Source organism: Syzygium oleosum, unplaced genomic scaffold, assembly GCF_021117445.2.
Source record: "Syzygium oleosum isolate NSW1041296 unplaced genomic scaffold, Sole_v2.1 Sole_v2.21, whole genome shotgun sequence".
NCBI lineage: Eukaryota > Viridiplantae > Streptophyta > Magnoliopsida > Myrtales > Myrtaceae > Syzygium > Syzygium oleosum.
Genome location: NW_026607505.1, coordinates 5,611,730 through 5,637,789, shown reverse-complemented (window position 1 = coordinate 5,637,789; position 26,060 = coordinate 5,611,730). Strand labels below are relative to the sequence as shown.

Here is a 26,060-nt window from a genome sequence, read left to right as displayed (position 1 = left end):
TCTGAGAAAAATTTCAAATAGGAACCCAAAGTGGGGCCTTTTTCTCAAAAGAGGGTCCAAAGTGAACATAGTATCAAATAAGGACATGAAGTGCCCAATCAGTCTCAAAAAAAGGCCCGAAGTGCCTAATTAGTCTCAAGTAAGGGCCTGTGCTTGCCGACCGGTAAGTTCACCGGCCAATCAAATGCTCACCGGCCGGCAAGCACATAACTGTTCCGGCGATCGGAACAAGGGCAGTTTTGTCTTTTATTTTTTAAAATTTTTTCTTTCTTTTCCTTTTCCTTTTCTTTTTTTTTTTCCTTTCTTCCCTCTGCTGGCCATAGCCGGGGCCGGCGACCTCCGCCGGCCTCAGGCAAAGGCTGCTCTCGCCTGGGCTGGCGAGGGTCGCCCGACACCGGAGAGAGCAACCCTTGCCGAGGGTCGAGCTAAAGCAACCCTCGCCGGCGTCGAGCGAGGGCGGCCCTTGCTTGACGCCAGCGAGGGTAACCTCCGCCTGAGGCCAACGACCTCCGTCGGCCCCGCTATGGCCATGGGAGGGAAGAGAGGAAAAAAAAAAAAGAAAACGAAAAGGAAAAGAAAAAAACAGAAAAAGGAAAAAGAAAGAAAAAAAAATTAAAAAGTAAAAGACGAAACTGCCATTGTTCCGATCGCCAGAACAGTAACGTGCTTGCCGGCCGATAAGCATTTGATCTGCCGACGAACCCAGGCCATTACTTGAGACTAATTGGGCACTTCAGGCCCTTATTTGAGACTGATTAGGCACTTCAGGCCCTTATTTGATACTATGTCCACTTTGAACCCTCTTTTGAGAAAAAGACTCCACTTTGGGTACTTATTTGAAATTTTCCCTTTATTCTATGATATCAAAAATCTCAAACTTATATACATGTGACACATTTACCCTAAACTTTTTTCCGTGACACAAAAATTCCCAAACTTATATCTGTGTAATATATTTACCTTCCATCATAGTCTTATTAATGAGAACTGTTAAAAATCAGCCTACATGGACGCCAGAAAGCGAACATTGTTGACATGAATAAAAACGACATTATTTTAGTTGAAGAATTATTTAAGGCAACATTAACCGAGAATAAATATGTCGCATAAGTGCAGATTTAGGTTTTTACAATAAAAATTTTATGATAAATATATCACAGTTTACATAGTTTAAGATTTTTTTGTCACACTGAATATAGATTGTAGTTTTGCGACTTCTTCCCTTTTTTGTTTTGTGTGTTTTGCTTATTGAAGACGGTCATGAAACAACACTGATACAAACAAAGGTGAAGAGGATAGCACTTACTGAATTGAAAGCTTAAGAGAGAGGTGTTGGATCAAAGGACATTTTAGTTTATGTTCGGCATGATTGCGACTCATCAGGCAGGGCAAAGAATGCCCAGTTCGACGCGAAAACCAGGGCTCGATGCTCGACTTGCGTACTTGATCAACTTAATTATTCATGTTCAAGGGCGTACGGATGAGGTATTTTATCTGATACAATATAGGAACCATAGGAGAGCAGAAGACTCCAGTCACATCTGCTGACAGAGAAAGACCAGAAAAGAACTAGTTTCTCCTTCAGGAAGGTCCAGTTTATCTTCACAAACTATTCTGTAGACAAAGCATGAGAGAGAGATAGAGATTTACATTAATGCCTAACAATATTGGTCGAAAAACAAAAATTAAATTAATTGAATATGCAAAATTTTGCAGAACAGCGGCCAATTCAGTGGCAGGGCTGGAATGGCTACATGAAGTTATTGCACATAATTTGCGGCATTGCCAATATGAGCCCAAACGACAAGGAATTACAGTTCAATACCACATTCTGCTCTTCAACAGTACATTCCTCAATTCAGTTCAGCAGGCCGAGGCGAGCAGATGATCCGGCTGTGACGTGACCATGTCTCGGTCACTTCTCGGTGCAAACCGTCTGCCTAGTGCCTCCTGAAGTGCAGAAGCAATGCCCAAGTGTTTGTCTGCAGGAACAGTTGCAAAGAACCTTGAGCATCAGAAAAACCTAGTAAACACGACAAAACTCAAACAAGGAACTTTCAGATCTCCTTATAGAGTTTAACAATTTCCTTTTCCTTTTCCTCATAGAATATTCCAACTGATCGAGCATGCCGCATTTTTTCTCCTTCATATAATAACTTTGCTCTTGCAGAACGAACTAAATATGCAAGCAAGCAGAACACGATGCTCCTTTTAGAAGGAACTAACGAACTACAACGAATTCTCCTTGCATGTTCATAACTTTGTATGCCAAAAGATAGTCTAGCAATTTAATTGGGAGTTGCAGATATGAAAGGACGATTTACCAAAGGAAGCAAGAAATCCAAAAACCAATCAAATACATATTGTATCCCTGTGAGTAAGTGAAGCATCATCGTACTTCTGAGAAAGCTTAACTCACCGTGTGAATCTAGAGCTGCAGCTGGATCTTCTCACACCATCTGAAGATATCTGAGAAAACTCGATCTCCACCCAAATCCTCTCCAGTAGCCCCTGCAGCCACTCTAATTATATCCTCAATCAGCGCAAAGTTCCCCATGATGTCAACATGAGCTCCACTTTGGGTACCTCTACCCTCCAGGAGATTGGCTGGCGGTGCATGATCATATTCTCTTACATATGTGTTAATGCCAGATGGATTGAAACGAGTTTTGCCTCGCCAACCTTTTGCACACATGTAACCAGCACTCAAGACAGGAACCGTTTCATCTCCATCAGCAGAAAAAACACCATCTTTCAGACATGAGTCCTCCCTTTCACCATCCGCTGAGGTATCTATCTGAAAAGGAATGTAGCACTCTGAAGTAGGAGTCACCTTGTAGACATATGCTCTTTCCGTGGGAATTCCAACTCCGTACAGGGAATATATCTCCATGTCCGGAGCATTAGGTAATCTGCAAAAGTGGAGGGAATGAAAGCAGCATAAGCAATGAGTTTACTTCTTCCTCAGCAAGCACATGCCATGAATAACTGATTCCTAATGGTACTTTTGCCAGCAATGTCTAAACAAACAGACAGCCATCCGTCAGAATTCAGTACCAGCAATCTCTCTAAATCTCCCGGAATTTGTTAAAAAAATCCAGATGGTGTTTTCTAGAACAATTGCTCAAAAGAACAGCTTGCTACAAAACTTTCATAATTTTCTGTTTTCTTTTCTTTGATCGAAACTTTAAAAATTTCCTGTTTAAAAGGGAGAATTTCTGGGGATTTTTTTTTGAACAAGTCCGTCCTCTTTTAACAGGTTAAGCATAGTAATATAATCGGGTCAAAACTTCAAAAACACGGTTGACATAGTGTTCACTCATATGTTAATGCATAGGCAGTTTATTGGAGTCCTTGAGATTAGTGTATTCATTGGCCTATTTGGTCATGCTCTTTATAATAAGAACTTACATACTTGAAAATGGAAAAGTAGCATTTAAAGTTTTAAAATGTTTTATAAAATAAGTTTATACATGGCTCTTTTCAATAAATATGAGTTTTTAAAAAAATTTCAAGCGTGGCGTGTTAAATGAGAGTCTGTCAAGAGTCACAAGAAAAGAAAAAAGGCAAAAGTAAAAAGTAAAAGTTTCGCCTAACACTGACCCACTCCATACGTGCAAGTAAATGCCCCATAAAAGTAGATTTGTTGCCCAATTCATTGATTCACACACACAAACACACACACACTGGGAGAAAGGGAGGGATCATCTCACTTTGTTTCCAAGGGATTCGACCAATATCGGTAATGTTGATACTTGGGGTCATCTAAATTATCAGCAATTCCATATGAAAAATGAGCACTACCACGTTTCATCAGCTTGGGGGCCACAAAATAAAGCAAATCCAAAATTGAGCTTGCTGTATAGACTTTGTAATCTGCAACAGCCTTCACACCTCCAACTCCCATGTGGTGATACTCTGTCCACACATCACAGTTACTTGTATTTGATAGATTTCTGCCTTTGACAGCACCCTGCACACCGATTTAACAGTTCAAAAAACAACGATGAAAAAGAAGTAGTGCACCGTATTGACAATGAAAAAAATTGCTAAAATTTTCAAAGAAGTTTCTAAAATTTCTAATACAGGAATTTCAGATGAAAAACTTCAGTCAATTTTATATCACATCTCAATTGTGAGGGGAGCCAGCATGGTGGGATGGGGTGGGAGGACGTGAGGGACTTCACAATAAACAGAGTGACTGAAAAAAATGCAAGGGACAATACCCTAAAATCTGTTCTCTCAATCTCGGAAGAATGTATTTTAGCTACATCTTTACCGAATGATATTAGCCTCCCGTAATTTACACCTGCTCTATTTTCCAGATCCTTGACTGCACTGAGTTCTGAAGTAGTAATGTCAACGTTCTTTGACCTCTTTGTGCTGCAGTTAAAGAATCCTTCAGGTGACCAATCAACACCACCCCAAATAGTGTCCCCGCCTTTCGGTATCATTGACATCGTTGAATCCCAAGTACGAGTCATTCGCATCATATGTTGCAGAGTTTGAAATTTAAATACATCTTTGTCCAAAACACCTGGTGCAAACGCCCTGTACAACACGAGCACTTGATGATAAGAAGCCCACAAAGGGACCAGACATAATAACTCGACAGTTCTAAGTATAGATTTGATTTAGTAGTTCAGGCATAATAAACTACTACATGAATACCCAGCAATAAAGCATCGTATAGTGCAGCATAGATAACACTTCAAATACCAACATGAAATACTCAATCTAGTTTGGTCAGACATACTAGCAAAATCAATTTCATCTAGAGCAATGGTTTGAATCATTTGAAAAAGTACTACCCTGTGAGAGAGAAAAGTATAAGACCAATGTCTGAACACTAAATAACATAAGAGAAATAATAGCATATATCGATTCCTAAGAACATAGTTACACTGAAATAACCACCATACGTAGTTTGTCTGGTGAAATAAAGATATTCCTCCACTTTAAATTTCTAGAAAATTGATCGAGAGCAGGCAATGAACAATACGGTATTTTAGTCTTTCTCAGTATATTCCTCAAGCATTTGCGACTATCCACAACACTAAAATAAACCTAGGAAGGTTGAATGAATGAAAATAAATTTGAAGCTAGCCTCTTGCACAATACCTTGGAATTTGATAAAACGTTAACATCGCCCCGGCGGGGGGGGGGGGAGGTGGGGGGGTGGTTAGAGTGGGAATTGCATTGTACCCTCCTGATTTATGAGGGTATTGCGCTATACACCTACATCAGCGCCCAACACCCTCAACTCATGGCAGTAGACAACCAGTGGAGGGCGTTGACAGGGTTTACAGACAACACAACTTGGTCAAGTAATCATTTTGAAGTAGGGTGTGAAGTGCATATGCCGTTCAAGGGGTGAAACACTATTTCCTTTTTATACAATGTATCAGTACTGCTGTCACATGCTGATGCATTTTGCTGGAAAAATGAGAGGAAGTGAGAGAAATCTCAAAGCTTTAGACGGTACCATCTCTTTGATTAGCAGAACCTCAGAAAGGTGTCTTTTTGAAATTCACACTAACGAATCAGAAATGAATTCAGAATAGCTAACTCAAATGTCTATTTCACATCAAAACAGGACAACAAAGAGAACGTCCTCTATATTTGGCAAAAAAGCTACTTTCAGCAAAGACATCACTTCGAAGAAGGATGATAGAAATATAACACTGAGTTCATAGAAGAACCTGGCAACTGCTATATCTCTTGCTTCAACTGAAAAAAGTCCTGAAACTGCTTTTGGAACGCCTAAAAATGGTCCTCCAATATTCATGACTGCCTTGATATGCTTTGCACACCAATCTGATCCTCCTCCACCACCCATAGGAGCTGGTGCCTCGACCCACTTCATAAAATGCAGAAAGTACAAGACACCCATAGAATGTGGAATAACAACTACTTTGTTCCCACCGCTAGTAGCCACCATGAGTTCAATGTTACTTTTTATCCGGCTCAAAGTTTGATCTCTGACCTAATGAATTTGATTTCAGAGATTCAATACAAGCGACTGAAACCAGTAAATTCAGAAGCAGATAAAAGGATCGCGCAACAGGAATACCTCAGTGTTTTGAAATGATAATCTCCAATCATATGCTGCCATGTACATGTTTTTCTCCTCATAACCAATTCGAGCCAAATTGGCAATCAAGACTGCCCAAACAAAGTATCCAGGAGCAAAATAATCAGCTGCAACAAGTCCAGATACAGGTCTAACCCTTATGCCAGGAGGATCCAATCCAGTTTCATTGTCTAGCGACATATGCTCAACCCAGCATAAAGGCCTGCAGGAAATAAAGACAAACACCGATACAGCTCCATTAGATCATCAACTTAACATCGCCAGACCAGCTAAACATTTCTGATTAATGGACTAAGGAGAAAACATCAACAGATACATAAAACTGTAGTGTAAAATAATGCGCAAACATTCTGTACAGAAAAGCATGTGCATGCAACACCTTGAAGCATTGCAAATGCTGTTCAACATTGCCACAGAAGAAAGTAAAGTCATTTGGAAATGGACCTGTTGTTTCGCGAGGAAAGTGTTCCATGAGATTTTGGATATTGAAGGATAAGATTTCAGGATCCCACAGGTTTGTGCAAGTAAACTAGAAAAGCTTCAGTTTCAAACAAAGACGGGAAATGTCAGGAGAATGGGCACAGTAATTGTACATTATACATTTTCAATATAAAAGATGCAGAGTCGGTTATCAAAAACTGTCAAATGATTTCTCAAAAATAATTTTCCCACTGAGCAAGAACAAGGCAATAACTGAATATTTGGCAACACCTGCAAATGATTCCAGAGAAAAAGAATGGTTTCAGCTTTCATTTGCTCCACAATCTATGGGGATCTTGAAACCAAAACAAAGAAAGAAGGAGCTCCGTGAAGCAAAGAGAGACATAGAAGCGAGAACTTCGAATATAAATTAAAGGGCTCATTTTTGGGTGAACTACTAGATATTCCAGATTCTTGTGATGGCCTGGAGACAAAGTTGAGAGACATACAGCAATAGCCTGCGATAAAGCCATCGCCATAACGAAAAAGGATATACATCGGACCAATCCACTGACATTCTAAAGCGACATGGCCAAGAAAGCTACTATCGCTTCAGCTTCGCCGATTTGACTTAAGAACCCGGGAAGGGGGAGGGAAAATAGCAAGCAAATGGCGAAAAACTTGCCAAAATAGCCAAAAAAGAAAAACGTTCGAAAAGCTCTAGCTTGCTTTCTCTCCAGGGCTCCAATCCCTCCAATTTGAGCTTCAGATTCACTTTCCCTCACGTCACACTCATCCCAAAAATGGAAAAAGTATATTCCAGAATAAACTGTAAAAGCAGTAAGTTCCGTTGCCAACCACAGTCGCCAACCTCAGTGATCGAAACCAGTTCTTACACTCACCCCCACTATAAAACATGAATCGACCAAAACTAAGGACACCAATCCTGGGCACTCGAAGACTCGAACACAATCGAATCAAGCACCAGCTGAAAAGAATGGCGAGAATAGCCCCTTACCTCTTGTACAGTTCACCGAACGTGCCGCCCCAGAGCCTCTTCCTGAACAACCCCTCGGCGCACTGATGGCCTTCCCACAGCTCGAGCCCGCCCGTCACAATCCCGGGCACGAAAACCACGGGGTGCCTCGCCGTCAGGCCCTCCTTCCTCAGCTTGACCCCTGGCGGGTCCGGCAACGGTCCGGTGATCGCCTCCGTCACGTACTGCGGGAACGAGGCCGGCATCGCGTTGAACAGGAACAGCAGGAACCACCAAATGGAGCATATGCACCCCACGAACCAGCAGCAGCTGTCGACGCACGACCACCTCCTCGGCCGCTCCCCCCCTCCCCCCTGCTGACCTTGCTTCCTCCTCGATTTCGCTTCTCTCTCCTTCTTCTCGCCGTCGCCGCCGCCGCCGCCGTCGTCCTCGCCCGGCGCGCGAGCCGCCGCCGCCGCCGAACTGGAGGCCTTCCTGCGGCGAAGGAACGACATCGTCCTCCGGAAACGGGCCTAGGAGGCAGAAAAAAAGGCTCGCGGAGCAGCTTCACCTCATGGACGATCCCCCTCCCCCTCCCCCGAGGGGATCCGAGCGCGGCGGGAGGCGATCGATCTCCGGCGATTCAATGCTCCTCGAGAGATTTGCTCGATGCCGGCGGCGGCGGCAGCGGCGGCGTCGCCAATGGAGACGGCGGGGCCTGCTCGAGTGTTTTATTGAACGAGCAGGAGGAAGGCGCTCGGCAGCGAGGAAAAAAGCCGTGGGAAGTGGGAACGAAATTTTCCCAGCTGTGCCGTTTGGTTGCTGAGAAAATCTGCAATTTTCGTGGGAAAATTCGGCTCCCGGGAGATGGTCATTGACCGTCGGTTACCGGATTCCTAGAAAATTGTAATTTTCCCGGGATTCGTCATTGCATCGCGCGGTTTCGCGAGCTCAGGACAAATTTCTTAGACGATTGTAGAGTTTTGTCGTCGTGTGTATGCGTGGTACAGTGTTGGGAGACCGCTTTACGCATCGGATCTTGGTCTCGATCCGATGCATTTTTTTACAAAAAAGAAGAGCATTCTTTTCTTCCTAAAAGTAAGAGATTAGGAGAGAGCACGGGAAAGTTCTCCGAATTTTCCAGGGAAAAATGTCGCGAGAAAAAAAGGTGATTGGTTTTCAAATTTGTAAGGATGATGTTGGATCTCGGGCGAAATTGAAAAATAAAAAGGAGCAGTCGTGGATAGGAGGGGTCTGGAATTTGGTGGAAGCATGTGATGGATGAATAACATTTTTCTCGGTCTCTTTCTATTTTAATTTTAAGCGCTCCGATGGTATCTGATTTTCGCCCGTCTCGAATAGTCCACCTCTCTCCCGATAATCTTAAGGGCGCGCTTTTAATCCTGGAAATGTAGAGTCATTGCATGGAGCCGAAGCAATAACATGGCAATCACTGAGCTTTTATACAACAAGTTCGAGTTTTGGGACGAGTTTGTGGTGCCATTAAGAAAAATATCGAAAGATATAGGTGTGGGCTCGGAATTTAGTTTGCAAGTACTCAAAAACCCAAACCCGACTAGTCGATTTTGCAAATAACCAAACTTATTAGGCAATTATTCTCTTCCCTTTTGGGTTAGTGTATTGATATATTTATCGAGAACATATGTAGATAAATCAAGTTACTCTTTTTTGTGACTCCAATGGGACTATTATGGTCCTCCGAATTTTGAAAACCCGACCCGAGTTTGGGATGGTTTCCGATTTTGAAGGAAAAATGACACAAATGATTTCTGAACTCTGGCCCAATATGCAATGTGATCCATAAATTTTTAATTTGCTCAATGTGATCTCCATACTTTTGATACGTATTCAATTAAGTCTCTGAACTACATAAAAATGTTCAATGTTATCCATAAACTTGAATTAATGAAATCAAAATGTTGAACATTTTCATATAGTTCGAGGACTAAATTGAACATGTACAAAAAATATAGGGTTCATATTAAATAAATTAAAAGTTCAAGAATTACATTGTACGTTAGAGTTAAGTTCAAGAATCACATTGACCAAATTAAAAGTTCATGAACTACATTATATATTTGGCCAAGGTTCAATGACCATTTATGTCATTATCTCGATTTTGAACAAGGCCGACCACCTGAAATGGGTCGGTCCGTGGCCATTTCTACATTGAAAGAGGTTTAATTAGTCTTATTCTAATATTGTGCTACCATTTAATAGACCTCAACGTCGACTTTGTATCCTCTTGTGACTTGTGAGCTAGAATTAATCATACTACTTTCAAGTTAGATTGGCCAACCAATCAAGATTTGATAAGGGATATTAGTACAAATGGTTCCTACATTTTGGTCCAATATATAATGTCCTCTTTAAATTTAATTCTTGCAATGTGGTCCTTTAATGAATTTTGGCCCAATGTGCAATGTCGTCCATAGATTTTTCATTTGCTCAATGTGATTCGTGATCTATTGGTAAATATTCAATGTAGTCTCTATACTAAAGGAAAATGTTTAAAAGTTTAAGGATCACATTAAACATTTGATCAAAATTTAAGAACCGTACTGAACAAATTAAAAGTTCAAGACGACATTGCACATTGGACAAAAGTTCATCGACTACATTGAATAAAATAAAAGTTTAGAGACGATAATGCACATTGAACCAAAATTTATGAGATATTTATATCATATTCCCATTTTATAACTCCAAAAGTGCATGGTCTTAAAGTTTGGATCATATCTTGCATAATGTAGCGATTAAACTGAATCTTGACATTAGAAAACTCAATTTATAAATATATCGGTTGTGTAAGTTTTACATGATATAAACTCCATATTTGTATGTATATATGCGAATGCGGACTTGATTTGATTCGATATCAATTTTCATATCAACCTAGTCATTATATAGTACCTGCAATCTGTAGTTTCTAGCAAAATCTTGCCGCCGTTGCCGCTTGTGACAATAAATATAGTACACTTCCACCAAAAGCATAATCACAATTTAGTTTGATCTCAACCCTTTTCAGGAGACTTCCATTCCTAAAGCTAAAAAGTTAACATAATTCTTTAGTCAACATCAGTTGATGTTAGATTTAAAACACTATACATTTTATCAAATATAATAAACAAATAATGTACTTTCTTTCTTTCTTTCTTTGTAATTGATCAGGAAGACTTAAAAGTCTAAAAGAAAACAAAGCTAGCGACAAAAGGACAAAGATGGAGAAAGTATATGGAGGTTAGCACTATAAGAAACTAATGTACTTTCGAAACACGTTAAGAATGTGCGGATCATCGTTTTTGTGTCGATGTTATCTTCTTTTCTTCGTTGGGTTCAATAGGGGGCAGTTTTATAAATAGGTGGAAAGTACTATAGTCATAAAACGGGAAAATTACCAAAAAAATCTTAAATATATTGCAATTTTGTCAATTCAGTCCTAAACTTTGTTTTTGCCAATTTAGTCCTAAATCTTTTGCAATTGTGTCAATTTAGTCCATCCGGCCACTTTTGGCCAGCCGGCGCTGAAGTGGACGTCGGCCGGTGTCGGCCGACGTTGGCGTGGATGCCGAGCGATGCCGGCCGACACTGACGTGGTAATTTTTTAATATTTTTTTTTCAATTTTTTTGTTTTTTTACTTTTTTTCTCTCTTTCTTTCTTTTTTTTTTCCTATCTTATTCCCCGGTCACCAGTTCGGCGATCGGCCAGAGGCTGAGGCTAGTGAGTTGGAACTCGCCGACCATGGGCAAGTCTGGCCCTCGCCAGCACTGGCGAGGGCCAGCCTCGCTATCGCTGGGCGAGGTTGAGCTTCGCCATGACCGGGCGAGCTCGACCTTGCCCATCGATGGCGAGGTTTCGCCAGATCTGGGTGGCCTCGCCGTTGGTGGGCGAGTTGAGCTTGCCCGGCCATGGCGAGGCTCGACCTTGCCCAACGACGGCGAGGTCTCGCCAAATCTGGGCGACCTTGCCGTCGCCGATGGCGAGCTCGACCTCGCCCATGGCCGGTGAGTTCCAACTCGCCGACCTCGGCCTCTAGCCAATCGCTGAACCAGCAACCAGGGAAGAAGATAGGAAAAAAAAAGTTAAAAAAATCGAAAAAAAATATTTAAAAATTGCCACGTCAGCATCGGCCGGACGACCGGCACCAGCCGGCGTCCAAGTCAACACCGGTTGGCCAAAAGTGGCCAGATGGACTGAATTGGCACAATTGCAAAAGGTTTAGGACTGAATTGGCAAAAAAAAAGGTTTAGAATTGAATTAGCACAATTGCAATAGGTTTAGGACTTTTTTGGTAATTTTCCCGTCATATAAGTATAGCGTATTTGGTTGTTTCTCTCAGTAGATTATCCAAATCATCGTTAGGCAGCACATACTAGACGATCCCTAATGTCTTCACATTGACATCCAACTTTCTAGCTTGCAAAATTGAATTGTGTATTCTCCCCCGTATGAATCGATCACATCGATTTCATTTCTCAATTCAAATCACGACGCGTCGTTGTCCTTTCCTCATTATCATTAATGACTTTCGCGAAAGTAGTTCCACGAGCTTAAATTTCTTTGTTTTGGGTCATGCATAATCATGTTTGATTTCTAATTTCCTACAAATATGGTAGCCTTTATGGAAAATTGTCCAAAAAGTCTTAAACCTTTCAATTGTACCAATTTAATCATAAATATTGATGATTTGCCAATTTAGTCACAAATCTTTTAACGACTTACCAATTTAGCCATTCCGATCAATTTTGGCCGTAAATCGCTGACGTAGATGCTAGTCGGGCACTAGCCATCCCACATGGCGTGATTGGCGCTGATGTGGACAAATTTTGCATTTTTATAAAAAATAATTCCTTTATTTCCCTTTCTTTTTTTTCCTTTTCTTTTCCTTTGGCCCGGTACTCAGCCATGGCCAGCAAGGGTGACCCTCGCCCACGCTGCGACGCCCTTGCCAACCTTTGCCTATGGAAGGTTGCCTGCCAAAGGGAAAGAAAAGTAACTTTAAAAAAATGTAAAATATGTCTTCGCCGGAGCCGGCCACACTGTGTAAGATGGCCGACGTGCACATCAGTAATTTTTGGTCAAAATTGATCGGAAAAACTAAATTGGCAAGTCATTAAAAGATTTATTACTAAATTGGCCGTCGTGCAATAAATTTAAGACTTTTTGAACAATTATCCCACAACCTTTGTGTTCTCTCTCTAGGGCCTTAGTTCATCTTCAAGCTCAAGATAGTGCAAAGTCCGGTTGGCACCTCCCTCGGTTTCGAGCTCTTGAATCCGAGGATAACGTGGATGTGGAGAGAGCTGACGAGAGCCTTGGACAAAATGGAAGGCACTTGCACGAGACAACCTCGTATTCATATGCCAAATCCAGAACAAATGAAGAATAGGATCAGAGACGCCTCTGTGTCTCTCTGTCGCAAGTAAGTCCCAATCATCATGGCATCGTCGTCTCTAGCCAAAACCAATTGGAGATGTACGGCCATTTCCATATCTGGGTTTATCTTCGTGTATTAACAAAGTGTTATCTGCACCTGATAAAAGCCTGTGCTTATAGCCCCTAAGCCCCCAAAATCTATACCGTAAATATTCGTGGCTTGAAATCTTTTAAAGGACGTGAAAAGTCTAAAGGGCGAATATCACCGCAAACCTCAAATTAATTCATTCGTGCCACATTTATCCTCTAATTACTTTTCGTGCCACAAAAACTCCCGAGCACATTTACCCCAAACTAATATTTGCATCATAAAAAATCCCGAATTGATGTATCGTGCCAAAATGGGTCATAAATCCATTTCTTAATTCATTTTGGATGAGCCGAGTTGTTATACGAGTTAGTTATATTTAGTAAATGGATCATAGATGTGTAAAGCCCAAAATAATATGGGTGTTAAACGGGTTCACAATTTTTTTAGACCAAACCCACCTCTATAACTCTCTCTTACCCTCACTCCATTCATACTTGCTTACTCCGCACTTTAACCTTAGTATGAGGATGACTTTTCTTAGATTTAGTTAAATATGAAAATATTTTAGAAATGCGGATCGAGGTCGAGTATGGATCACTAAATTTATATCGCATGAAAAACGAATACCATCGAGTTGTTATCGTCATTTTATGATGCCACGTTACCGGGACAAGAGGCCCTTGGGATGGTGTACATGTTAGATTAGCCCACAAAAAAACAGCAATTACAGGGATGTAATACCGCAACTTGGAAGTCGTGAAAAGGCAACTCGTCCCGCAACTTGAAAGTCGTAAAAAGGCAACTCGTCTCTTTCTTTCCTCCGCTTTCTCCAATTTTCTTCTCGCGTGTTGGCATTATATTCCATTGGACCTGAGCACGTCGTCAAAAGGTTCAAGGAGAAATAGAGAAAGGAACTATCTTGTACAATAGAGGCACCACTGCGTGTTGGCACTGTATTTCATCGTAAGATACGAGAATGTCGTGGCAGGGGGGAGGGGACACGATGCTCTTCCTACTGACGTCTTTTGTTCATTTCCTTCTCATTTCGGTGGCTCGCTTTTTACTGACTGCTTCCGTTTCCTGTTTGGATCGAAAATCGAGCCACATTTAATTCAAATAATGAATGATTACTTGCAGATAATCGGATTTAATTGGAGATAGACATGAATTAATTCGATGTTAGTCCGGTCACATCGCTTATTAATTCGAGATTTGCACGGTAGAAAGGAAATACGCCAAGGGTCGTCTTCACAAGAAAGGCATTTTAGTTGAAGTAATGTTTAGATAGTCCAGCCCCGTAGATGAATAGTGCGAGATCTCTAACCACTTCTTTCACGTGCAAATTGGATAACACCCTCGCCGGCGACCCGCAGTGGAAGAAAGTGAAAAAACAAGAGAAGGAGAAAAATTCAGAAAAATTCAAAAAAAATCCGTAAAAAATTAATCAACATCAGCAATTTCCTACAAAAAATTAGCCAAAAGAACTATATTGGCAAATCATCGAAAGGTTTAGGACTAAATTGACCAAATTGAAAAGTTTCAGACTGAATTGATATTCGTATAAAAGGTTTATGGCTTTTTTTTTTAGGTAATTATCCCTCTCGAAGATCATGTTTACTTTTTATGGTCGGTCACAGCACCATTAAAAGCTCAAACATCATCCCAGAATCCGAATTTACATATCCCTAAAGCAACCCGGGGAACAAAGAACAAGAACCTAAGATTCCTTCCCCGTCGTTTAGGAATCAACCAGCGTGGCATCATCGCTAGTCCCATTCGATTCCCTCTTCTTTAATTTCGATTTCGATGCTGTTGGTAGGAGATCTCTTCGTTCTACTTTGTAACAATCCGCTGCAGCTTTCGGTTCCGCTACAACTATGTCGTTGACTTAGGTAAGTTTGAGAATCGATGATGTGGTTGGTAGGGGACAAGAATGTCACGTACATTCCCCACAATCAGCACGTTTGCTGCGCTCTCTTTACTTGACAATTTCGAGGTTTTCTTAACTGGAAAAGCAAAAGAGAAAAGGCCTTATCGGTTTCGTTGACTCTATGCTATTGTAGAAGGCCATGCTTAAACTTGGTGTCACGTTTGGAAATGATAACAACATCCTCGACCCATTTGGTAACTAGTCTTAGATATATTCGAAATTGAATTCAAAATCCATATATATGTGAAGCAGGCCTGCATAGGGGTTAAAGATAAAAAAGAATGTGCATTGGACGGATGCCCGTGGCTATACATAAAAATCCATTTGTGAACTTATACGCTTCCATTGGAATTGGATATTCGAGAACAGGCGACTAGGGGGGGCGGGGGCACGATAGAGGTGGATCTATTCCTTCAAGTGAGACGATCACGAGCCCGATGCATTAACCATTCTGCCGCCCCACTTCCGTCAACCTCCCGACTCGATACTCGACAGGCGAACACTAGCGCCCACAAAAATGAGCATAGACGGCGCTCGCCGCCGCGATTCCCCAGCGTTTAATTCACGAATCCCCTCCTAGCACCGGCCCAGTATCTATTCCCCCGAAGATCCGACACGCACGTAGCGCGTGCATCGCCTAGTCTAGTATCGATATATCAACAAAAAAAAAAAAAAGTGGCCCGGAAAGGAGCGTAAAAATTCCACATCTCGACCCCAAACAAAACCCCGGGCCCATGGGCCGGCCATCCGTACCCTCCCCCACCCCCTTCGCATCCTTTTCGGGCCCCCATTCTATGAAAACTAAAAACCCTAAAACGACGTAGCACCGACCAAGCCCTTTCCCAAAACCCAGCGATCCCCTTTTTGTTGATGATCATCAAGAAAAGAAGGGAACCGAAACAGAAAAGAAAGACGAGAAAGAATAAGAAAAAGGCATCGCCACGCCCATGCGCTCATCGCTCCCCCCAACCCCACGCCCCACTCCCTCAAAAAGCCGAGAACCGCGAAACCACGCTTTTGACCGTACAGCAACCCCCCCTTCAAAGAGAAAAATAAAGGTCCACCGGAAATAAATTTGAACGGGCGAAAATCTTTTAGTTTTTAAAAGGCTCGCTTTTAATTAAATTAATTCCGTCAAACAAAAACACGGAACCTCACCCCCCTCATATATATAAATCAATTAAAATTTGGCCTTTATTTAGAAGCATTTAAGAAATGCGGAATTCGGCCTAATTTAATGGCTCGGGATCAGCGACCTCAATTTTCCATTTTTTTCTACTTTATTTTTTATATATCTCTTTCATATTTCGGAGGCGCAAAAAAGTAAACGGACAGAAAAGCAAATCAGCACCGCACACAATGATGACCGATTAGCCATCAACCGACCGAGTGTGTTTCCCACTCCTCCTCCCCCCTCTCCCCTCCCCACCCTTCATCACTCTCATCACCTCGACCACGACCCCGACGAAGGAAGGAAGAAGAAGAAGAAGACGACGACGAAGACGACGCCGCCGCCATGACCGCGAATCGCTCGCGGCAGAGCTAGCTAGCCAGCTCTTCCGGCTCCGCTCGCGACTCCTCCCGCCGCCGCCTCCGCGATGACGGCGGCGACGGCGTCGTTCGACGAGAGGGAGCGCGCGCGAGCGAGAGAATCTCCGGCCGCGTGATTGGGGGGCCCCCGTTCGAGAAAGCGTCCTCGGTCTCCGCGCGCGCTGAAGCTGAGGCCGACCGGCGCATCCGCAAGAATTCGGCGTCCTCAGATTCTCGCCGTACTCTCTCTATTCCTCTCTCTCTTCTGCGTGTGCGGATCTTCTCTCGAGGATTGACTGCTGTAATCTGCTCGTCTGATGCGCGATTGTGCCGAATTAGGTTTTCCGAAATCGATTCGATCGCCTGGAAATCGCTCCACCGCGATCACGATCCCGGCGGCTGCGGGACTGCTCCGATCATCAGCGAGCCTGCTGTTTCGAGGTTTCTTTCTTCATTCGTTTTTTCCGGCCTCTCTGCTCCGTGTCAGATATGCACAGTGATTTCTAGCGGACTGTGGCGCAATGTGGTGCGCGTTTGAACGCCTTTTTTTTAACGGTCGTTGCGTCGGTTGCAGAGAGATAATATATCTCGCGGCCCGAGCTGAAGAAGGAAGGGGGAAGATGCTGACGTGCATAGCTCGCTCGAAGCAGCCCGGCGACGACTCGCTGAGTCAGCCTGAGAACGCCGCCGATTCCGCCTCCGCGGCCGGCGCTAAGAACCAATCCATCAAGTCTCTCACTTCTCAGGTGAAGTTTCTGGTCGAATGATCGTTTTCTTACGGTTCATTTTCGTACGAGTTCGAGTCGCTGTAGTTGATCACGCCATTAATGTTGTTCGATCATGCTCTGTTTCTGTTTTCTCTCTCTTTTTTTTGGCTCTTTCTTCTTCCCGGCAGCTTAAGGACATGGCGCTCAAGGCCTCCGGGGCGTACAGGCACTGCAGCCCCTGCACGACGGGGCCGCCGCCGCCGCCGTCGGCGGCGGGGGGCGGCCAGGGCCGGCTCCGGAACTCGAGCGAGTCGGACGCCGACTCGGACCGGTTCCGGTGGTCGTACAGGCGGCAGGGGAGCTCGAGCTCCAACACGCCCAAGCCGTGGGGGAAGGCGGAGCTGGAGGCGAGGCTGAAGGGGATATCGAGCGGCGAGGCCACGCCGAAGTCGGCGAGCGGGCGCCGCGAGCCGGTGGTGTTCGTGGAGGAGAGCGAGCCCAAGGAGTGGGTGGCCCAGGTCGAGCCCGGCGTGCTGATCACGTTCGTCTCGCTCCCCCGCGGCGGGAACGATCTCAAGCGGATACGGTTCAGGTGCGCCCCTCCCTGATTATCCTTTAATTATTATTTTCCAATAAGTATAATTAATTATCTCAACCGATCGTAGCAAAAGAGATAATAAAAAAATAATTATCTTGAACATATTCGTGATAAGTATGACGAGACGACTTCAATGGCAAAAAATAAAAATAAAAAATTTAAAGAATAAAAAAAAAGCGATGAGTTTTCTGACTGTATTTATGACAATGGGACAGGAAGAATAATCTATTTTCTGCTTTCTTTTTTTGTTGGGTAAAAAAAAATCTAATTTTCATTTTGGTGGGGTGATTTTCTCCATTAAAGTGGGGTCGCGGAGAATAATGAATTTGCAATGTCGGAAGCTGTTCTTGCTCTCTGGTTACGCGTTCTAACTTACCCCATTTGTTAGGCAAGCCCACTTGAAAGAATATTGGGCATGCCCGAGGTGGTTCCGGCACCCCGGCCCCCGCCGTAAGTCGGCTCATGTCGTTATCGTGGTGGTGGTGGTCCAATACAAGTGAAAAATAGAAGTTTTTTTTTTGCTAGAAAGTGAAAAATAGAAGTTAATGATACCAAATCTAGAAATTCACAACATATCGGGGCGAATCCTCCTTGGATGTCGAGCACCAAAATGGAGATGTGAAATTTCTTTCAAAGATGAAACGATCAGCTTAAGAAGTAATGACCCAAATTAATAGTTGAGGAAAGAATTAAACCCGACAATAGTGAATTATCAGTAAACCGACCATTCCTTAAAAATAGTTTGAAGTAACACATCGAGTTTACGATTAGGGCCTAATTACACAGGAGAATCACCTTGTTGTACATTTAGGCCCCCATGAGCCTAGCAAGACAAGAAATCTATTGCATGTGTCCCACACTATACGGAATAAATGGAAACTTCTTAAGGCGTGAAAAAATGCAGAGAATAGTCTAGAAAAAGAAAAACTCATTTTGTTTTCTAGTCCTTGGCTGGAGAAGTTCTGCGACTTCTGTTCACGACAGCATACGGGGGGGGATCTTTGCTTCAATCCAAAAATGCGAGAGAACTTCGTTATTTTTTCATATCAGCACTCTGATTTTGAATGAATTGGCCAGTCGAATCTCGACTTTTGTCATTGAGATTCTCTTTGATCTGAGGAAAGAAATATCCATGGTGGGGGGGTGGAGGGGCAGTAGGATGAAGAAGAAAAAGCCGCCTGAAAGAAACCTCTTTATCAGGCGAACAATCCCAGACAAGATGGCCCCACACGAACAGTAGTTCTCACGCCTCGACCCCACGAAAGTGGTCGAGAAAGAAAGTCCAAAAAGTAAAGAGATAGAGAGAGAGAGATGTCTATGAATGATGGTGGCTTGCTAGTGGCTGTAGGGACACAGGTCCTCGATTGTGTTTTCCTCCCCGGATGCTCTTTATGTTTTTTCCACTGAGACACCTGTCTTCGTGTCGGAGAAGGCTCCCTCCCCCCACCCCTTCCCCTTTCCTTTTCGAAAAGGAGGGGCCACGCCTGATTCTCCGCGGCCGTGTCTCGTTCCGACCCACTTTTGTGCGTTCCCGGTCATGGCTGGCGTTCGTAATGGAATAGGAGTTTAACCCCATTTCACTTCACACATGCTGCCAACCCTAAAACCTACGAAAGAGGACAAAACCCAAGTGGAACCGGCCTCTAGTGTTGCCGTTGTTGGCGATCCGGTTCGCTGGGGACCATCGCTCTCGGTTGCGCCTTTTTGACTAGTGTGATTATAATAGTGTTTAATCTCTGGTGAATTATATAGTTCGTAGCGGTAGAGATTGGGCCCCCACCTGTCGTGGTACCTTTGCCCCAAAGGTACTTGGATTCTCATTGCCTGCTTCTTCTTTTGTCAATAAAGCAAGTTTGGATTAGTGGCACCAACCGGGCCGACCTACAGCTTTTTAACCGAGTGAAAGTTACTTGATTAGCTGCTTTGACTTTTAATGATTCGCGTTGAAGCTCCATGCAGCAGGCGTGCCCAACTTTGTCTGGAGGCCTCGCATCGATTTAGCCCCTGTAGCGATCTAGTTTCTTGGACTAATCCTTCATCCTCGAGTATGTGTACAACGCTGTAAGTCATTCCCGTCATGGAACATATATCTACCAGTGCAAACGAGAAAAACGGTTGGATTTCTCCAGATCCAGATCCTTTTACGATACTAAGGCCTCATTGGGTCTATTTTTTTACGGGAAGGATGCTTTCTCTAGAGCATGTTATGCATTTTCTACAGTCACTTGGACTCTCTTTTGAATGGTTGAAGGCTAACTCTAAGTCTACAGCAAGTCGGGGAGATGAACTAGGATTAGTACTTAATAACTACCATGCAAATTGTATGACTATGGTGACTGGTAAGGCGTAAAACATAAATATCGTACTGTTGACTTGTAAAACCCACCAGCAAAGGAGCAGCTCGTTTCAGCAGGACATAATATACTACGAAAGAAATCTTTTTATTTGTGAAGGAAGCAATTGTACCCGATATGACAGTTGAAAACTTTCTAAAAGGAAAGATAACAACGGAGAAGGGGGGTAAAAGATGCAACCTTGTGAGCTGCAGGGCATACTACTAATGTAACCGTCAGAAAACTAGCAGAGCAAACTGAGTGGCTCATGAGGGCATGTTTTCCCTCTCGAGCAGAGCCTTCAGCTTTTGCAGTTCAAGCAATAATTAGTCGGAGGCTGAAATTCTAATTGTTCTCTGCATAAGCTTCATTCCATCCGGGACACATTCACGCTATTTTCAAAAGAGAACTGGCATATGATGTCTCTTTAAATTTAGTTTTCCTTTTTGTTGTTGATATGAATGTCAGCTCTCACGTTTGGACTGAATTATTGACTGTATTTTTACTTTACTCGGTTAGCCGAGACATGTTCAACAAATACCAAGCTCAAAGATGGTGGACAGAGAATTATGACAGGGTCATGGAACTATACAATGTCCAGAGGCTTAACCGCCAAGCCTTTCCACTTCCAACCCCCCCGAGGTCTGAAGATGAGGTAAATCGTGAACTTTATCCTCCCTAAAATGATATCAGGAACCATGCTGCTTCATGTACTCCATGGGCTGTAAGGAGTGCAACTCATGCTCAGATCATGGCATATGATGGGCCATTTCATGTAAACAAACCTGTCGAGTTTGTGTTAAAAAGTGAGGGGGGATGATGTTTTCTTGCCCATTATGTTTAACAGAGCTAAACACCACTTGCATATATAAAGTTTTCGAATTCTAGCGGGGCGAAATACTAAATTTGGTTTCGGACTCTTCTGAGAAAATCACAGCCGGAAATGATATCAGAGGATTGTTTTTGTCAACACCATCGACAGACCTCTTGGCCATCTCATGTTATTGGTTTTGCAACACAACACTGTGCAATTGTTAGTCAACTTTTAAACCCTTAATTTGCACACAAGACTTCATGTATATGCGATTTAATCATTCTTTTCTCAACTACACTCGATCTGTACAGCTTTCTACACCTCACATGCTTGTGGCCATTTACTGTTCAATGAACAATCCATGCTTATTTATCTACTTAATGACAGAGCTCAAAAATAGAATCTGTGCAAGACAGCCCTGTAACTCCACCACTTACAAAGGAACGTCTTCCGCGAAACTTGTATCGTCCACCAGGGGTGGCGATGGGTTACTCCTCCTCAGATTCACTTGATCAGCACCCTGGACTGCCACGCCCTTGCCGTGACTCTACTGGTGTCACATCTACCCCAAAACTCTCCAGCATCAGTGGAGCCAAGACAGAAACTTCATCAATTGATGCCTCAATGAGAAGTAGTTCTTCAAGGGATGCAGATCGCTCAGGAGAGTTGTCCATCAGCAATGCTAGTGATCTTGAAACTGAATGGGTTGAACAAGATGAACCGGGAGTTTATATAACTATTAGAGCATTACCAAGTGGTAAAAGAGAGCTCAGACGAGTCAGATTCAGGTGAGCTTCTTTTGAACTTTCTAATTATCTACTCGACTGACAGTGTATTAATCCGAAACCCACACAGCAGTTGCAATCGTACTTTGCCTTTGATGCACGCATCTTAAAATGGTTCTCTAGGAGTGAGGAGTTCATGCTATAGGTTTATTGATCTATTAATTGTCCTTTTTTCTCCGATTCCTACTGAAAGTAAAATAAATCAACATAGCATAATTGTTGAGCTTCGAGTTACACATCTTGGAGCAATGTTACGAATGTCTATAGAGGATATCTATTTCTGTTAGAAAGCATCATATCATCACATTCATTTGTAAATAACGAACTCGTCCCTTCAACATCCTCAGACTAAACATGGTAACACTGATGAAGATGAGCCATTCATGTTTAGATGCTATTATTCAAATATGCATGTTTCTGCTGCACTTCTCTTTCCTTGGAATAATTTGGTCCACAGCATGGATTGTGTGTACTAGCAACAACAGATAATTATTTGTTCACTAGCACCAGATAATTACCAATGCAAAGCTAACTGGAACTTTTTCCTGGAGTAACTCTTACTGCATGATGAGGATAAGCGGCTGCATTGTGACCAGAATGCCAAGTGTTCGAGCTATCAAAATGGTTGTTTGACAAACAATGCATAAAATGGGCAGCACCCATTTGGCTACCCTTCCAGGTTGTGCAGTGTGTGAGCCTCGTGCTCCCCACAATATATTCCTGCTTGATGGGCATTGTGGCCATGACCATCGAATCTCTAGATTGGTGCCACTGCACCGGCCCCAATTGGGCTAGAACTGCTGCTGTCAAAGTGACAATAAAATTAACGTTGATTTTCTCACAATGTGGTTTATGCTGCAGTCGAGAAAGATTCGGGGAGATGCATGCTCGAGTATGGTGGGAAGAAAATAGGGCGAGGATCCACGAACAGTACTTGTAACTGAAAGCACAAAGGCAATGGTCGCGGTTCCTGAGGTTACCAATTGTTCCTTTTTGCCGGTTTTTTCTCCTTTTCACTTATTCTACAATGTTGCATCTGAAACCTATTCAAATGTATATCTTAAAGGGTGTTTATACAGGCACCTCTAGGCATATGTGGCAGCTACCAAAATCTTTTGTAAGCTACCACTTCTTTTGGAGCTCACTCCTTGTGATGCTCCAGAGATATTAGCACGGGATGCGGGTCATGAACAAAAATTTTGTTTATAATATCCTTCAGTTTTGGGTAGGTCTTTCGTTTATTGTGGGGTTATCATCGGTATACTAAAAGTTTCAAGTCGGCACATTAGCATATATTACACAAAGTAGCACTAGTTTTCCATCTCCTTTCACTTTTTACTTAACACGAAAGTTTTCATTTTCTATCTCGGCCACCAGTCCTGTCAAAAAGATCGTAGGGAAACAATAAATTTGCCAAAAGACACCAAGCTTGTACGTGCTGCGTGAGTTCTAAAATGCGTTAGTACTGGATATTAGTAACATAGGAAAGGACATATAAGAGGCAGTCTGAGCATTCATATCAGCACTTACATTGCTCTGCCGAGTTCTTCCAAACACAACTGCGGTAGGAGCTCAAATAACCGGCCGGTTTGATCCTTGGTGAGATTCCTCCGGCGGGGAGCAACTAGAGAAATCTGCTTCTTAGGTTGGGGCTTGATCGTCCTGCGTTCTTCAGACCTTCAAGTGCTGATAAAATTCTGTAAAACATATACTCACAAGCCCATGTAATAAAACACACTGATATGGTTAAGAGTTACGCCTGAGGATCAAGGCAACGTCTGTCATCGCTCAGTTCTCGTCTTGCTAACTCCTAATGGTTCCTTCCATTTCATCTCTTCTGAAATTTTGCTGCTCCTTTCCCATCCTTCGAATCCGCCACATCCGATGCTGCTGCTGCATCAGCATGAGCCCCCATAAATGAACATTTGTGTCCAGGCCAAGAATTTTCAAGCAATCATTCCTCCCAAAATTTGTTTCTAACGCCTCGAACTTGCCTCGTATAAGTATTTGGAAATATATGGATCCCCTGAATGCATTCTTCCCCGGGCATTATACAAGGCCGAGATGCACGGGAGACCTTGCCTGACGCTCAGCACGCCTTAGCTGTTGCTGGATCGCCAGTTCAGGTTCAACCACCTTTCAGTTACCAAATTCTTCGCCGCCTCTCCAAATTGTTGATGCGATCATGTCCTCAGTCATTGCGGGATAAACGGAATGAGTTGACATGATTCTGAACACGAACTCCAGTCTACATATACAAAACAGGATCGCAGCGCCATGCACTACCCTGACTGACAAGCGAATGTTAACCCTAAACTGATCGCGGGGAACCGGGGGCTCTGAACATGTGAGTTTTGCATTTGATTCAAAGTTTAGTAATTGTAGCAAGTTGTCTTCGTCGCTCCACTAGGAACAGGAAAAATCATTTCCATCTCAATGCTCGGGGTAACGACGAAAACTGGTCGATCAAACGCACATGCCCAAGCCTTTTGTTAATTCCATGTTTGGCGCCACAAGTAACTAGGTGGGTTCTCCAAGTGCAACGGAACGAAGCTACATTGGGACTGTCTGAGCTCAACTTGCCAATCATTCGAACCCGACCTTTCCGAGATCGAGTGCAACTCGAGTCTCTCGTCAATCAAGCATCACGAGCTCGAAGGCACACACGACACATAGCAAGTCGCAAGTCCGGTGGCGCAATTTAGTCTTTTTACCTGTAGATATAACTGCATCATTTTGCAAAAATGTGGACGCGAGATCCAAGGGCCTGTTTAGCAAGTTGCCAAACAGTAAAAATTTCTGTTCTTTTGTTCCAGAATCAGTTTGGGAATAGAAATCCGTTCGTTAAATTTTTTGTTCCCGGGCACAAATTTGCAAAAAACTGTTCCCAAAATCAGTTTTGCAACAGAATCAAGAAGCAAAAAAAAATAGCTTATTGATTATGGGAACAATTTTTCCATTTTTTATTCTTCTTGATTTTCTTCTACCTTCTTGGTTTGTTCTTTTTCTTCTTCCTGGCCTGCCGCCGACCACCGGCCACAGGTCAGGGCCGGTGAGGGTGTCGTGGCCCTCGTCGGCCTCTGGCGAGGCTCATCTCGACCTCACCGTCGCGACCCAGGCGAGGGAGATGGGTCGCGACGGCGAGGGCAGTGGCGAGGGCCATAACGCCTTCGCCGGCCCTAGCCTTTGGCCGGTCGCTGACGCCGGCGACCGGCCATGGCCAAGGAAGGAAAGGGAAGGAAAGAAAAAAAAAAGAAAAAAAAAAGAAAAAAATATTAAAAAATTCAAAATATTATTAATAAAAAGAAATTTTGTGTAGTTATCAAACACATTTATGTTCTTTTTCTATTTCAAGAATAGGAATTTTGAGCAGTTACCAACCGCTTTCAAATGCTTAGAAATTGTTCCCGGGGACGTAATAAAAAAGAATCATTTTTTAGCAGGATCAGTTTCCGAGCACAGAATCGTTACCATGCACGCCCTAACTCTTCAAGAGACAGGATCTAACCAAGCTTCTCGCATAAAATCGTTTTTATCTTTTTCTTTACCAGGAAGGATCGGTCTCGGAAGACAGAAAAGCTAAATTAATCGAATTCAAAAAAGCCTGCTAATTTGGCACGAGAAGAGCACGTACGGAAACGGGACAAGTTCTGATCCTGTGTTGCGAGGCGTTGTTGGGTCTCTCCCTGTCTGTGATCAATGTTTTTGCTCGGCTGGCCGATGTTTGCTTGCCTTCTAAATTAAGTCCAAAGCGAAAACCCTAATCCCCCCACCGCTGCTCTTCACTGGGGATTTGTCAGCCTTCAAAAGGCCAAGAAAAAAAGAAAAAAATTATTGGAGAGGCCACAGCAATAATTAATCCAACCTCTCGTGCACACGTGCCAACGCAGATGCTTTTATGCTATGCTCTCTCGAATGGAGAAATTCCTTTCCGGCCTGCCGGAATTTGATTCTATCACAGGACCGTTGATTGGGTGAATTATACATGCGAAAATAGGTCTCTCTATCTATTTTTTTTTTTGGTAATCCAGGGACCCCGCATGGCCGACAAATGGGAAAGAAACCCAGGGCTCGACACGCGCTACCACCACACACGTGCCACGGCAAAGTCACCCTCATGGCGCTCGTGATTCGAACACTCAACCTTTTGCGAGAGGAAGAGTGCGCGCTCCAGCAGCGCCACCCAGGCGGGTGGTTCTCTATCTATTTCTTAACCCATGTTATATTCAACAAATGGGTTTAATATGTATGGATGTAAAATGGGTTCATAATTAACTTAAACCCAACTCACATTTATGACTTCTCACTCGATATCGCCCTCGCATCTCAATTTGGGTATAAATTTTCCTGAATTGTGTTAAGCACGGAAGTGTTTCAGTAATAT

The 26,060-nt window shown here is 43.2% G+C and overlaps 2 protein-coding genes across 4 annotated transcripts; one reads left to right on the top strand and one right to left on the bottom strand.

The window, feature by feature from the left end:
• Window positions 1–1,667: 1,667 nt before the first annotated feature.
• On the bottom strand, window positions 1,668–8,020 carry LOC115671125 (phospholipid:diacylglycerol acyltransferase 1-like). 2 transcript variants are annotated; one of them, XM_056320902.1, is made up of 7 exons: window positions 7,533–8,020; window positions 6,074–6,296; window positions 5,703–5,986; window positions 4,227–4,551; window positions 3,714–3,973; window positions 2,420–2,912; window positions 1,668–2,005 (listed from the first exon to the last, which is right to left on the bottom strand). In XM_056320902.1, the coding sequence occupies exons 1-6, from the start codon at window positions 8,003–8,005 to the stop codon at window positions 2,429–2,431; spliced, it is 2,049 nt and encodes a 682-aa protein (XP_056176877.1). In that variant the 5' UTR covers window positions 8,006–8,020; the 3' UTR covers window positions 1,668–2,005; window positions 2,420–2,428. The 2 variants fall into 2 exon arrangements, with proteins under 2 accessions (XP_056176877.1, XP_030448460.2); XM_030592600.2 differs by having other exon boundaries at window positions 1,668–1,982.
• Window positions 8,021–16,344: 8,324 nt separating this feature from the next.
• On the top strand, window positions 16,345–22,904 carry LOC115671154 (protein Brevis radix-like 4). Of its 2 annotated transcripts, XM_030592624.2 has the most exons (7): window positions 16,345–16,678; window positions 16,779–16,880; window positions 17,014–17,185; window positions 17,335–17,738; window positions 20,597–20,732; window positions 21,279–21,679; window positions 22,538–22,904. In XM_030592624.2, the coding sequence occupies exons 3-7, from the start codon at window positions 17,060–17,062 to the stop codon at window positions 22,614–22,616; spliced, it is 1,146 nt and encodes a 381-aa protein (XP_030448484.1). In that variant the 5' UTR covers window positions 16,345–16,678; window positions 16,779–16,880; window positions 17,014–17,059; the 3' UTR covers window positions 22,617–22,904. The 2 variants fall into 2 exon arrangements, with proteins under 2 accessions (XP_030448484.1, XP_056176878.1); XM_056320903.1 differs by having other exon boundaries at window positions 16,346–16,678; window positions 16,779–17,185.
• Window positions 22,905–26,060: the final 3,156 nt, after the last annotated feature.